The following is a 12,503-nucleotide window of genomic DNA, read 5'->3' on the forward strand; positions in this document are numbered from 1 at the left end:
CAGAGGCAACGCCGACAGCCGGATTTGAACCCGGTGTCTCTTGCGTTGGTGACGAGCACAATGTCCGCTGCGCCACCCAGCTGCCCGATGTTCTCTCTTTCTTACACAGTACCGTATATTTGTATGTCTTGTATGTCATAAATGTCTTGATGAATTGAAAATGGAGGACCCTTATGTAAACAAGACAAAAGTATTTCATCCTCTTAGCAGTTGTTTGTATTTAGCTGTACTGTATTGTACCCATTCTGCAATCTGTTAATAAAGTTTTCAATCAATCAATCAATCAATCAATCAATCAATCAATCAATCAATCAATCAATCAATCAATCTGCCTCTGGAATGCCATCAAACAGCAACCTCAGGCTCTAGGCAAAATAGCCCTGTTTGGTGCTGCACGTTGTTTACATGGTCTGGTAACATGTAACAAACAGAGATCTCCAAGCCCACGTAGAACTCAAAATACAAAGAAACAGGCTAAGAAACGAGGTAAACACCATGATCAAATCCGCAAAAAGAAATTTTATCAATGACAAAACAAAAACAAACCCTGTGAACTTTGGAAATTACTCAACAACCAACCACTATGCAGCAAAAAACTTAAAACCAGATTTACAAACATAAACATAAAGACAGAAAACACCCTCATACAGTATTATAGCAAGGGCTCTGGTGGACCTACTACATTTCCCTGCTGTCCGTGGTGTAGTTTTTAAAGATCCTTGCTCACGTGATTGGTGAACACGCGATCATGTGACTTTATTTCGCTTCCTCCTTGGTGCAGTTAGGTGTTTAATGAGTTCCCTCTTCAGTCGAGAGGAGTTCTCCCCGTGTTAAGGGCTTTCATTCAACTACCAGGCAGAGCTTGATTTATGACGGACGACGAACAATGAATCATAATATTCCCTTAGCGTTTTTATTTCTCCTCCTATTCTCCAGCCGCTTAACATTAACGTTCGCGTCGCCGCCAAATTTTGTTCTTCTTTTCGCGGATGATTTGGGATTCGGTGACTTGGGGTGCTATGGTCACCCCAGTTCTCTCACTCCCAACCTGGACCGCCTGGCGTCCCAGGGACTTCGCTTCACCGACTTCTACTGCACCAGTCCGGTTTGCAGCCCGTCCAGGTATAATTATTCTCATATAGCCATACCTCATTTTTGCATACAAAAGAAACTATTTATTTTGTACAGTACTTCATTGTACTAATATACTTTAGTTTTGTTGTATATTATATATTTTGTATAGTGTTTGGTCTAAGTTATTCTTTTTACTTTTTTACTGTATGAAGCACAATCTCAGGGGGCTCATACAGAACCAATACTTTCACTGTAATATGCATGATGTACCTTATAATGTTATTAGAAATAAAACAAAACTTGAAACGTATTATGCCTATGCGATGCCTGTATTGACATTTGTAGGATCATAATCCGACTGTCTGGTACAACTGCCCTACACTGTAATAATCATAGTAATAATAATAATAATAATAATAATAATAATAATAATAATAATAATAATAATAATAATAATAATCACACATATCTACCTCATAGACTACTCGTATAACTCTGTATGATAGCATGTATATCCACCTCTGTCTGTACAAAACTGCATATAATCCTTTTTACATATCTGTAGTAGGGCTGGGCGATACGGCCTCTAAATGATATCGCGATATTTTTTGGCCATATCACGATACACGATATATATCGCGATATTTTGACATTTCCTCTAAAGCACTTAAAAATGCTTGATTTAACTGTGTACCTACACTCTGTCTCCTACTGTGTACCTTCACTCTGTCTCCTACTGTCTACCTTCACTCTGTCTCCTACTGTGTGTACATTCACTCTATCAGCCTGTCAGTGTGTGTGTGTGTGTGTGTGTGTGTGTGTGTGTGCGTGTGTGTCCAATATGTTATTGTGATACATTTTATTAATTCACTGGTATATTCACCATGAGTATTTAAAATGCGTTTCATAATCAGATGATTTAATGATGCGGCATTCAGGCTGTAGGGAGGAAGAGTAAGGAAAGAGCAGGATGAGGAGGTATTTACAGAAAACAACCTCCATCTTTAGATTCCAACAGGTAGTTTATAGTGAACTATATGCAGGTTTATAGTGAACTATATGCAGGTTCATACTTTATAGTGAACTACATTTCATGACGTCGAGCCACAGCATTAACATTTCCTCTCAGAGTCACTTCAGCAACAAGGTCACTGGAACAGAGACGAGGCAGAAGTTATCCAACACGTCCACTATATAGAGTCAGAGAGGGATGGACCTCCAGAGGTACCAGACGGCCCTCAACTCTGATCACACACGCCCTAATGAGAGCCACTTATAACGGATTTGATGTCTTATTTCTTACTTATGTAAAGCACTTTGAACAGCAATCCCCTGTATGAAAGGTGCTATACAAATAAAGTTATTATTATTATTATTATTATTATTATTATTATTATTATAATGAACAAATAATTGATAATAGATAAGGATGTGTTCCTTGTGCTTTCAGCTAATGCATTGAAGACAAAACTTTATTTTAGAGATGCACCGATCCGATATTGATATCGGCCCCGATATGACTAAAATAGCTAGATCGGGTATCAGAGACAATTAAAAAAAGATTTTTTTATATATGTATAATTATAATTTTTTTGGGGTTATTTAATTTTAATAATAAATAACAATTCAGTACATTTATATCTATGTGTAAATTTGTTACATTTTGTTTCACTAAGTTAGGAAAGTAATGTTTTAAGTCAAGCCTGATGGTGCCTTGCACAAAACAATGATCCCAGTCTCTTCCACACAGTAAGGCATAGTTTATTAATTGAACAATGGGTATCGGATCGGTACTCTGTATTTATTTGATCAAATTGGCAAAGGAATTTCTCATCCCTGCTGAACCGCACTGCGCCGAACCAACCGTGAACCAAACCATGATTTTTGTGAACCGCTCGACCCCTAGTACACCCAGTTCATACGGTTCATTCATTTTAATTTCTAAATCAGAAATCACCTCCCAGTTTTTTTTGTGGACAACATGCACATGCACGCACGTACACACACACACACACACACATGCATGCAAGGTTTCAACATTGTTACATTTCTAGCACTGGGAACCTGTCTGTGCCTGCATTTACCACACGCTTTGCCCTCTGTAGTGTGTGAACCTACACAGGGTCTTGCGAGATCCTGCATGTTGTTTCAAAACCCTCTAAACATTCAATTACGTTTTCTCATACTGTAATCCGGCTGCGAACCGAGAGACACAACAAATAAACAGTTTTGCAACACAGTGTGCGGCTCCTTGACACAGTCCATCGGTATGGCAACAAGAAGACAGAAATGCTAAATGTGATCTAGCAGATGTGACTGTGATCTAGCTGAGATGAATGTGATCTAGCAGAGGTAAATGTGATCTAGCAGAGGTAAATGTGATCTAGCAGAGGTAAATGTGATCTAGCAGAGATGAATGTGATCTAGCAGAGGTAAATGTGATCTAGCAGAGGTAAATGGCAAATATGAACCATATGCGGTCTATATTGCTTGTAATTGAGATAAATTTAAAGAGATATTTCACTTTTTAAGGCGGCTGGGTGGCGCAGCGGACATTGCGCTCGTCACCAACGCAAGAGACACCGTCACACCGGGTTAGAATCCGGCTGTCTGCGTTGCCTCCGGCTTGGGCCAGCCGTCATACTAACTCAATTGGCAGAGTTAGCGGGTGGGAAGTCGAAGGGTGGTAGTCTGGTCGTTGTGAATAATTGTTTTTGTATGTTTTTTTGTGTGGACCCCAGGAAGACTAGCTGGTTGCCATGGCACCAGCTAATGGGGATCCGTAATAAAATCAAATCAAATCAAATCCTACAGGTCAGGTGGGGGCGCCTGCACAGCAAAGTCAAGAAAATGGCGGGGGCAGTGTGAGCCTCCCACACGTTACTCCTTGTCCAAATGAAAGTCCGCGCTGGCAGGTGAAAAGATGTGACAGGCTGCCTCCACATGTATCGGAGGGGACACGTGATGCAAGGCTTCTATCCTCCCTACAACCGGCCAGTGGGGGGCATATGCGAGCAATGATCAAGACAGGGGAGGGAGAATTGGCACGAGAGGTAAATTGGCATGGGGAGAAAAATCACAGAAAAAGGAGGAGAAAAAGTAGATAAAAAAAAGAGATATTTCACTTTAGTAGAACATGTCAAGTTTCAGTAGTCTTGCCTATAATGTAAGTGCATCTACAAGTAAGCTAGCAAGTAAGCCGAATTTCCCCAAGGGGATGAATAAAGTATCTATCTATCTATCTAAGCTGTCCACACCACCATTCCTCCCAGATGTCATACTTCTGAAGCATAAACAATATCTGTCATGCTTACTGTAAAATATGTGGCGGCTCCAGAGACAATGAATGGGAATCCGATTTTATGAGACACTAAAAATGTACGAGCTCTTACGCCCAAATGAGGTTCATACCCTAGCATTGGTAGAAGGTCTGCACCAGAATTAGAGCTCACACACACATTTTATGGCCTTGTAAAATCAGAATCCCATTCATTGTCTATTATTGAGCAGCTGCAGATATTACACCCCCAGTGACATCACCGATTGGACGGTTCTCTCTGATTTCTAACTTTAGCAGAGTGGTGCGCGTTCACAAATACTGTCTGAACTGTCCTGGGGCACAGGAAGAACATACTCTTATAACGGGTGGAATTCCCCTTTAAAGGGGAGGTACTACAATTTAATTTAAAATGGAATGCCTTTGATTTGATCCAAATGAAATGTACACATTGAGAACTCTCTCTCTCTCTCTCTCTCTCTCTCCGATTGTTGGGTTAAATAAAGCTTTTTTACTTCTGTATCCCTCCATCCCCCACAACCACACATTCAAACGTGCAATTTGAATTCAATTAAACTTCCACAACAAGAAAAACGGTTTCACTCGCTCTCCCTCTCTTAGGCCTAGACATGTTGAATGGTACTGTGATTACAAGATTAGAAGATTATAACCGTAAAATCAATCTTGAAGGTCAATACAGGCCATAGTATCACATAAAATTCACAGTAGGCTTGGGCGGTATGACGGTATTACGGTATACCAGGGTATTTAGAAATCCCGACGGTATTGAAAATCAATACCGTCAAAATCACAGATGCGTTTCAGTTTATATCACACTGAAACTGAGTTTTGACGTGGTTGGTTGTAGTGCACACACGCGCCAGCAGAGGGCGAGACCAGTCCTCACTAGTGGAGCGAGCCACGCAGAGCTGGTTGTCTACACACAAGAGGAGGAAGAGGAGGGGCTTCTGCGGGCTTCTGGCTACCATTCTGAGAGCTAACGATAGTAGTAGTGGATGCTGCAGGCTTCTGGCTACCATTCTGAGAGCTAACGATAGTAGTACTGGATGCTGCAGGCTTCTGGCTACCATTCTGAGAGCTAACGATAGTAGTACTGGATGCTGCGGGCTTCTGGCTACCATTCTGAGAGCTAACGTTAGTAGTACTGGACGCTGCGGGCTTCTGGCTACCATTCGGAGAGCTAACGATAGTAGTACTGGATGCTGCAGGCTTCTGGCTACCATTCTGAGAGCTAACGATAGTAGTACTGGATGCTGCAGGCTTCTGGCTACCATTCTGAGAGCTAACGATAGTAGTACTGGATGCTGCGGGCTTCTGGCTACCATTCTGAGAGCTAACGATAGTAGTACTGGATGCTGCGGGCTTCTGGCTACCATTCTGAGAGCTAACGTTAGTAGTACTGGATGCTGCAGGCTTCTGGCTACCATTCTGAGAGCTAACGATAGTAGTACTGGATGCTGCAGGCTTCTGGCTACCATTCTGAGAGCTAACGATGGTAGTACTGGATGCTGCGGGCTTCTGGCTACCATTCTGAGAGCTATCGTTAGTAGTACTGGATGCTGCAGGCTTCTGGCTACCATTCTGAGAGCTGTGTGTTAGTATATATCTATCTGTAGTACATATCCCTGGCCTGTACATAACTACTCTACTAGTTACACTGCTGGTCATTATGACTTACTACCATATGTCTTTATACCTGTATCACTGTACATATTAATACTACAACTGTATACATCTGATTCGCACTATACCCAAGTACTTAACCCCAGTAGCAAGACACTTAACCCCTAACTTCTCCCGATGAGCAGGTTCGCACCGTCGGTGTGTGAATGTCTTGAGTGAATGGGTGAAAGTGAGGCACAAGGATAAATGCGCTATATAAAAACATTCCATTTATCCTTTTATACTGTTCATTAAAGGTAGTGGATCGGATGGGTACTCGGTATCGGCCGATATCCAAAGCCCAGGTATCAGTATCGGGACTAAATTAAGTTGGAGCTGTGACTTCTCTAGGTTCTGGGCAGTAGGGTTGCACGATACATCGATACTAGAAAAGGTATTACGATAATAAATAATAATAATGTTACACCCGCTAAGTCCCTAGCGTAAGAAAGACCACTGAGAGTGCAGGTTTAACAATATTATTTATTCCAAAGTCCTGGTGGACAAAGACATGTAGGCCCACGTTGACCTCTTTCCAATGGACCCCAGTCAGTGCTAACAGGGCACTGAGGGGGTTATTTCCAGTCCTCTGCACACTGTGGATAGGATTCACTGCACAGCAAATAGGTTATATATCGTATTTGCTTTCGCGTCCCGCTCTGAGCCTTATGAGATACCCCTTATCTCCTATGATACCTACTGTATCTCCCACGAAACAACTACATGCACCCCACCTGTATGGGGCCCCGCCCCCATGGTGGCACCGCCCATATAACCGTGACTGGTCACCAAAACACCCTTCCTCTATTTTCGTCCCAGCGTAATGGCTGCGTGCACCATACGTTAACTAGCAGGATGAAAAGATTAAGGAAGGTTCGTAATGTTGAGGGCTTACCGGAGGATTGTTTTTCCCTGGATTCTCCGGAGCTTGTTTCGACGACGCATGAGACCTGTGCTGGTGGTTCCTCGGCTGACGGCGACGGACCGAGGGGCAGCGTACAAGGTTTGACTAACGGGTCGGCTTGTACAAAGGTGAGGTCTGTGTCAGTAGGGATCGATGTCGGTGTTGGTCGTGCTGTAGAGTATGTTTCGGCACCAGGGCCGGGGCGGCTTGGCGATCGTTCCACTGTAGTGGGCGATGTCCTGGCGATCCTGGAACATGCTGTTGACGCTAATGCTACTACTGCTTTTTCTGCTGACACTGATGTTGACGCTGGAATGTCTAATAATCCCCGCCGCGGGATTCCGCTTTTCCCTCCTCTTGCCAGCTTCATTAATGAAGGTCAGTCGGTGGTGGATGTGGGGGGGTTCGCTGAGCTCTATTTACCTTTTTTACGGGTGAAGGGGCTGACAACGGGGTGCAGGCCGGGGGTACCTTGGCTAAGCAGCCAGGTAGCTTCTTTTCTGTGCCCAGGCGGGGATGAACGACGTTTCGCCCGGCCGATGCTTGATAGCATATCGGCTCGGAGGGTGGCAGTATGGACGAATGAGTGGTATACTGCTGCAGGATGGCATTTAGCGGCGGCCAGTGTTATGGCTCAGCTGGCTACTTTCCTATCCAAGATGGCGTCGGGTTGTAGGTCTTTGGGTCCGACCGACATTGTAAACGTGATTCATGTTTGTGGTGTTATAGAGATCTTGACTCAGTCGCAAGCTATAACTGCGGGGAGGATTCGGATGCTATCGACTTTGGTTGTTAGGCATGTTTGGTTGGAGCAGTCTCCTCTTGGGGAAGAGGATAGGTTTTCTCTCCTCACGACTCCTTTTTCCACAGATAGTCTTTTTGGGCGTTCTGTGGAGGCGCAGGCGGTTATTGATCTGGGTCCTACACCACCTCACGCTGTGCAGCCAGAGGTGGGAGCACGGTCTCGTCAACGACTGTGGCGAGATCCTCGACAGGCGGCCATGTTTCCCCCGCCAGTGGTGCCCTGGTTGGAGAGTCAACAGAGTATCGCGAGGCCGACAGCCTTGGCGGCCGAGGGATCGGCCATTTTGGGTGATTTCGGGTTTGGTAAACCAACCCGTCGTCATTTTGCCGCGAGCTGCCCGCTCCCCGTTCAATCCGCTCTCTGTTATCCTCAGAAGCGGGGCTCTGAGCGTTCGCCTTTGGCTGCGGGCCGCGAACCTTCATTGAAGCGTATGCGGCCCCATTCTTCGCTTCTCATGGGGGCAGGGGCTGACACCCAGTTGATGGCTGAGCCTGGGTCTGTCCGTGAGAATGTTCTGTCGTCGCGTGGTTCCTACACCGCAGGTTGTGGGTGGGTGGAACCTGGTGTTACAGCTGCCACTAGCTCCAGTGGTCAGCAGGGGGACTCGGTGCCTCTTCTGTTGAATGCTCAGCAGGGGTTACCCCGGCTTCGCCCTCGCCAGGCGGGGTATCACGCTGTTGCCTCCCACTCCCGTCAAACCGGCAGTGGTCTGCAAAGGAGAGGCGAGCGTGATTTGAGTGGTAGCAATATCACTAGTGCAGGGCTTCGGCGTGTAGGAGCCCATGGGGTCCTCATGCCTTGCGTGTCTAGCTGCGGAACAACTCCTCAGCATGCGCTGGAGGGGTGTTCAGGGGGCGAGTGTGTGTCCACAAGTTTGATGACAGCTCCTCCCGTATCAAACCGGCCCTTTCTGTCGGGGTCCCCCCTTGGGTGCTTTGCACGACGGGGGGGACCGGGCCAACTATCTACTGTTCCTTGCGGCCCAGCGTCAGTTGACGGCGGGGGCGCTGTGGGATTATATTCACATATGGCGACGGGAATGCCCTGTGAGTCAGTGGATGCAGAGAACGTTAGAGGCGGGGCTGGTTTTGCAGTTCACACAGCCCCATCCTCCGTTCTCAGGTTTGGTGCCGACCCTATTATTAGGGTCAGACGCAGTGACAGCCCTGGCCGACGAGATCCAATCTCTGTTGGCGAAGCAGGCCTTCGTTGTGGTCCCGAGCGAGGACTCAATGTCAGGCGTCTACTCCCGTTATTTTCTGGTGCCCAAGAAAACAGGGGGGGTCAGACCTATACTGGATCTGTCCGCGTTCAATCGGTTGATTGTAGCGAGACCGTTCAGGATGTTGACCGTCCGACTCCTTCTGCTTGCTGTCAGGAGGGGGGACTGGTTCACCTCCATAGACCTGAACAGGGTTCCCACGGTACCTGGAAAACATGGAAAACATGGGATTCATTTTTTCATTTTCCAGGTATGGAAAGGCATGGAAACTGAGCAAAAGTGACCAATTACATGGAAATAGAAACAGTTGTCCTGGAAATTTTTATTGGATGATGTGTAATAAAATGTAACTATTGAGCACAGAATTAACATGAGTTTATAAAAACCCTTTACATGTGAACAGCTTTTACTGTAGATAGAAATGGATGATCCCATGTTGTAGAGCATGCTCTTGGCATCCTATATGGTATATTGTAGGGATGTCCCGATCGCCTTTTTTTGCTTCCGATCCGATCCCGATCATGTGATTTTAAATATCTATCGATCCGATCGTTTCCGATCCGATCTTTCACATTAGTAATCAATTTTGACGCATTTTTGTCAGAAACTGGCAGAGCGAGACAAGCCCATCTGTTGCCTATAATAGTCCGGGGCGCGAGAGCGGAGGCTTTTGTTATTACATTCACCCTGAGAAATGTGCTTCTGCTTCATATGAGAAATATTAAAAGTTTCAATATATGTTTGCACATTAGTATACATTCAGTGTTCGACTTACGTAATGGTCCATTCTGGTCTGAAACGCCGACGATAATCCTCAGTCACGTAACGTTATCCTCCAGGTGAAAAGTTAGTCTGAAAACTTCGCCTCCAGCCTAGGGGTGGACGGTATAAACGGTATACGGTATAAACGGTATGAATTTGCTCTACGGTATGGATTTTGAGTATACCGTGTAACCGGTAGTGCAGCTCTAAAATAGCAATGACGTCATGTAACCACAGCGCGACTATTTCACTCGCATTTGCCCCTAAAAATAGATAGAATTAGTCATAGATAATAGATATGTGCGAACTGGAAAAAGTTATTTAGGAGGCTTCGCGCAGTGGGCGTGCCAGCCCCTACCGCACGCATGTAAACACGGGTCTAGTAGTCTAGTGGGACGGGACACGGGAGCTGTCGGCGTCTCCCTGAGCTAACGTTAGCTTAGCTACCGTTACAAAATGACCCAGTCAACTATTCACTTTTAGTTTAATACATGATGGGGCATTGTCTAACCGAACGGTATCTAGTCGGCCAGCTACCGATAGCTCCTGACATCAACAAACGCTCCACAAAGTCTAGTACTAGAGACGTGTATGCTACCTGTTAGCTCACGTTAACGCAAGTTAGTTCACCGTTCAAAACGAAATGTCCCATTGAACTAAATAATTCACTGAGGCGTTGTATTAACGTTATATATGCAGTAGCTACAGATAGCTCATGATATCAATGTCTTATAACACTGATTCGATGCGTATTCGAGCTGAGGGCTTGCTAACGTTATAATACCAATACAATAGGGTCCAGGTGCAGCGCCGGAGAATCCTGGCCGTAGCTCTGCTCGAGGCTACTAGAGTATAGGTCCAGGTGCAGCTCCGGAGAATCCTGGCCGTAGCTGGAGGCTACTAGAGTACACACAGACAGTGGAGCTTGTTGCGTGGTGGCGATGTCTCGCAGATAATACCAGTACAAGTCTAATTATATAATATATATATTTTATAAAAAAAAAAAAAAAAAATTATATAAAATAAAAATTTTTTTTTATCAAAAACGATGATACCGTGATATATACCGTTACCGTCTATGCTTCAAATTATACCGTGATATACATTTTAGACCATACCGTCCACCCCTACTCCAGCCTGCTGCTTCATGAGTTTTTCCTCCACGCGGAATCTCCTCCTTGCAAACATTGCAACTGGCTTGACTTTCTATTTTAAAATGCTTAGTTCCAAACCTCTGACATTAAGTCTAGCTGCTCAAGTCAGTGGATATTAACCGTGTTTCGGGAGCGACGTGTTGTACTGTTGTTGTTGTTGTGATGTGGTCGAGCGTGTAGCGTGTAGCGTCTAAATTAAAGGGAATGTTTGTTGCAACGGTGAAAATTAAAGGGGAATGTGTTTGTTGTGGACAATGATTCTGCTCTGTGTGACAATAAATACATTAATGATGATATATTATATGTAATTTAAAACCAAAACTAAGGCCTCCGTATGAGTTTAAGACGTGGACATGGTCATGTTTGTTGAATAAAATTTTTCTTTTTTTGACTGCCGATTTTTATTATTTTTTCCCGATCCCCGATCCTCTGAAAAGCACGTGATCGACGCCGATTCCGATCACGTGATCGGATCGGGACATCCCTAGTATATTGGATGTTGGAATTTGATGCAGGCAACTTGGTGAGCCAAGGGAGCCTTGGCATCTACAGTGAAACTTGAGTGAAACTTCTTATGCAAGTTTATCCTCAAATGTAAGTAGCTGTGTTTTAACTGTGTGGTAAACCTGGGTTTATCAACGTTAGTTAGTAAGCAGTGCAATCTTGCTAACTAGCTAGCCAATGTTAGCTCTCATAACGAGCCAGTTAGCCAGCGCCAGGTACAGTAGCTAGCCAACGTTAGCTCTCATAACGAGCCAGTTAGCCAGCGCCAGGTACAGTAGCTAGCCAACGTTAGCTCTCATAACGAGCCAGTTAGCCAGCGCCAGGTATAGTAGCTAGCCAACGTTAGCTCTCATAACGAGCCAGTTAGCCAGCGCCAGGTACAGTAGCTAGCCAACATTAGCTCTCATAACGAGCCAGTTAGCCAGCGCCAGGTACAGTAGCTACCAACGTTAGCTCTCTTAACGAGGCAGTTAGCCAGCGCCAGGTACAGTAGCTACCAACGTTAGCTCTCATAACGAGCCAGTTAGCCAGCGCCAGGTACAGTAGCTAGCCAACGTTAGCTCTCATAACGAGCCAGTTATAGGCAGAGAAGCTCTTGGAGGGTATCAACAGATTCCTGTCACCTCTGGACCCCAAGAAGCTCCTGCAAATATCAATGGACGGCCCTACAGTGAATTGGAAGTTCTTAAGAATATTCCAAGAGGACAAGAGCAAAGAGGACCCAGATGCACCAAAGCTCATCAACCTGGGATGTTTTGGTCTGCATGTTGTGCATGGAAGTTTCCAGACCGGAGAGAGGGAAACAGATTGGAAAATCGGAGATGTGCTGAGAGCGCTTTGGCAGGTGTTCCATGACTCGCCAGCAAGGCGAGAGGATTTCAGTGAGCTGACTAAAACTGCAAGATTTCCTCTGAAGTTCTGTGCCACTCGATGGGTTGAAGACTTGCAAGTTGATGAGCGGGCAATCGAAGTGTGGCCAGCTGTGATGGCGTACATCCACAGCCACAAGAAACTTCAGAAGAGTAAAGTGCCAACATCTGCGTCCTACTTGACAGTCAAGAAGGCAACCGAAGACCCTCTTCTCCTGGCTAAACTTGAGTTTTTTTATTTTGTTGCAA

The 12,503-nt window shown here is 45.2% G+C and overlaps 1 protein-coding gene across 1 annotated transcript in view; it reads left to right on the forward strand.

Annotated features, from left to right (window-relative positions):
• Positions 1–792: 792 nt before the first annotated feature.
• Positions 793–12,503, forward strand: part of arsa (arylsulfatase A) — a 133,307-nt gene continuing 121,596 nt past the window's right edge. Inside the window, exon 1 of the mRNA XM_084334891.1 lies at positions 793–1,122. Coding sequence (XP_084191017.1) covers positions 887–1,122 — 236 coding nt within the window. The 5' untranslated portion in view covers positions 793–886. The remainder of the gene's footprint in view (positions 1,123–12,503) is intronic.

Source organism: Notolepis coatsorum, assembly GCF_963971535.1.
Source record: "Notolepis coatsorum genome assembly, chromosome: 18".
Classification (NCBI taxonomy): Eukaryota; Metazoa; Chordata; class Actinopteri; order Aulopiformes; family Paralepididae; genus Notolepis; species Notolepis coatsorum.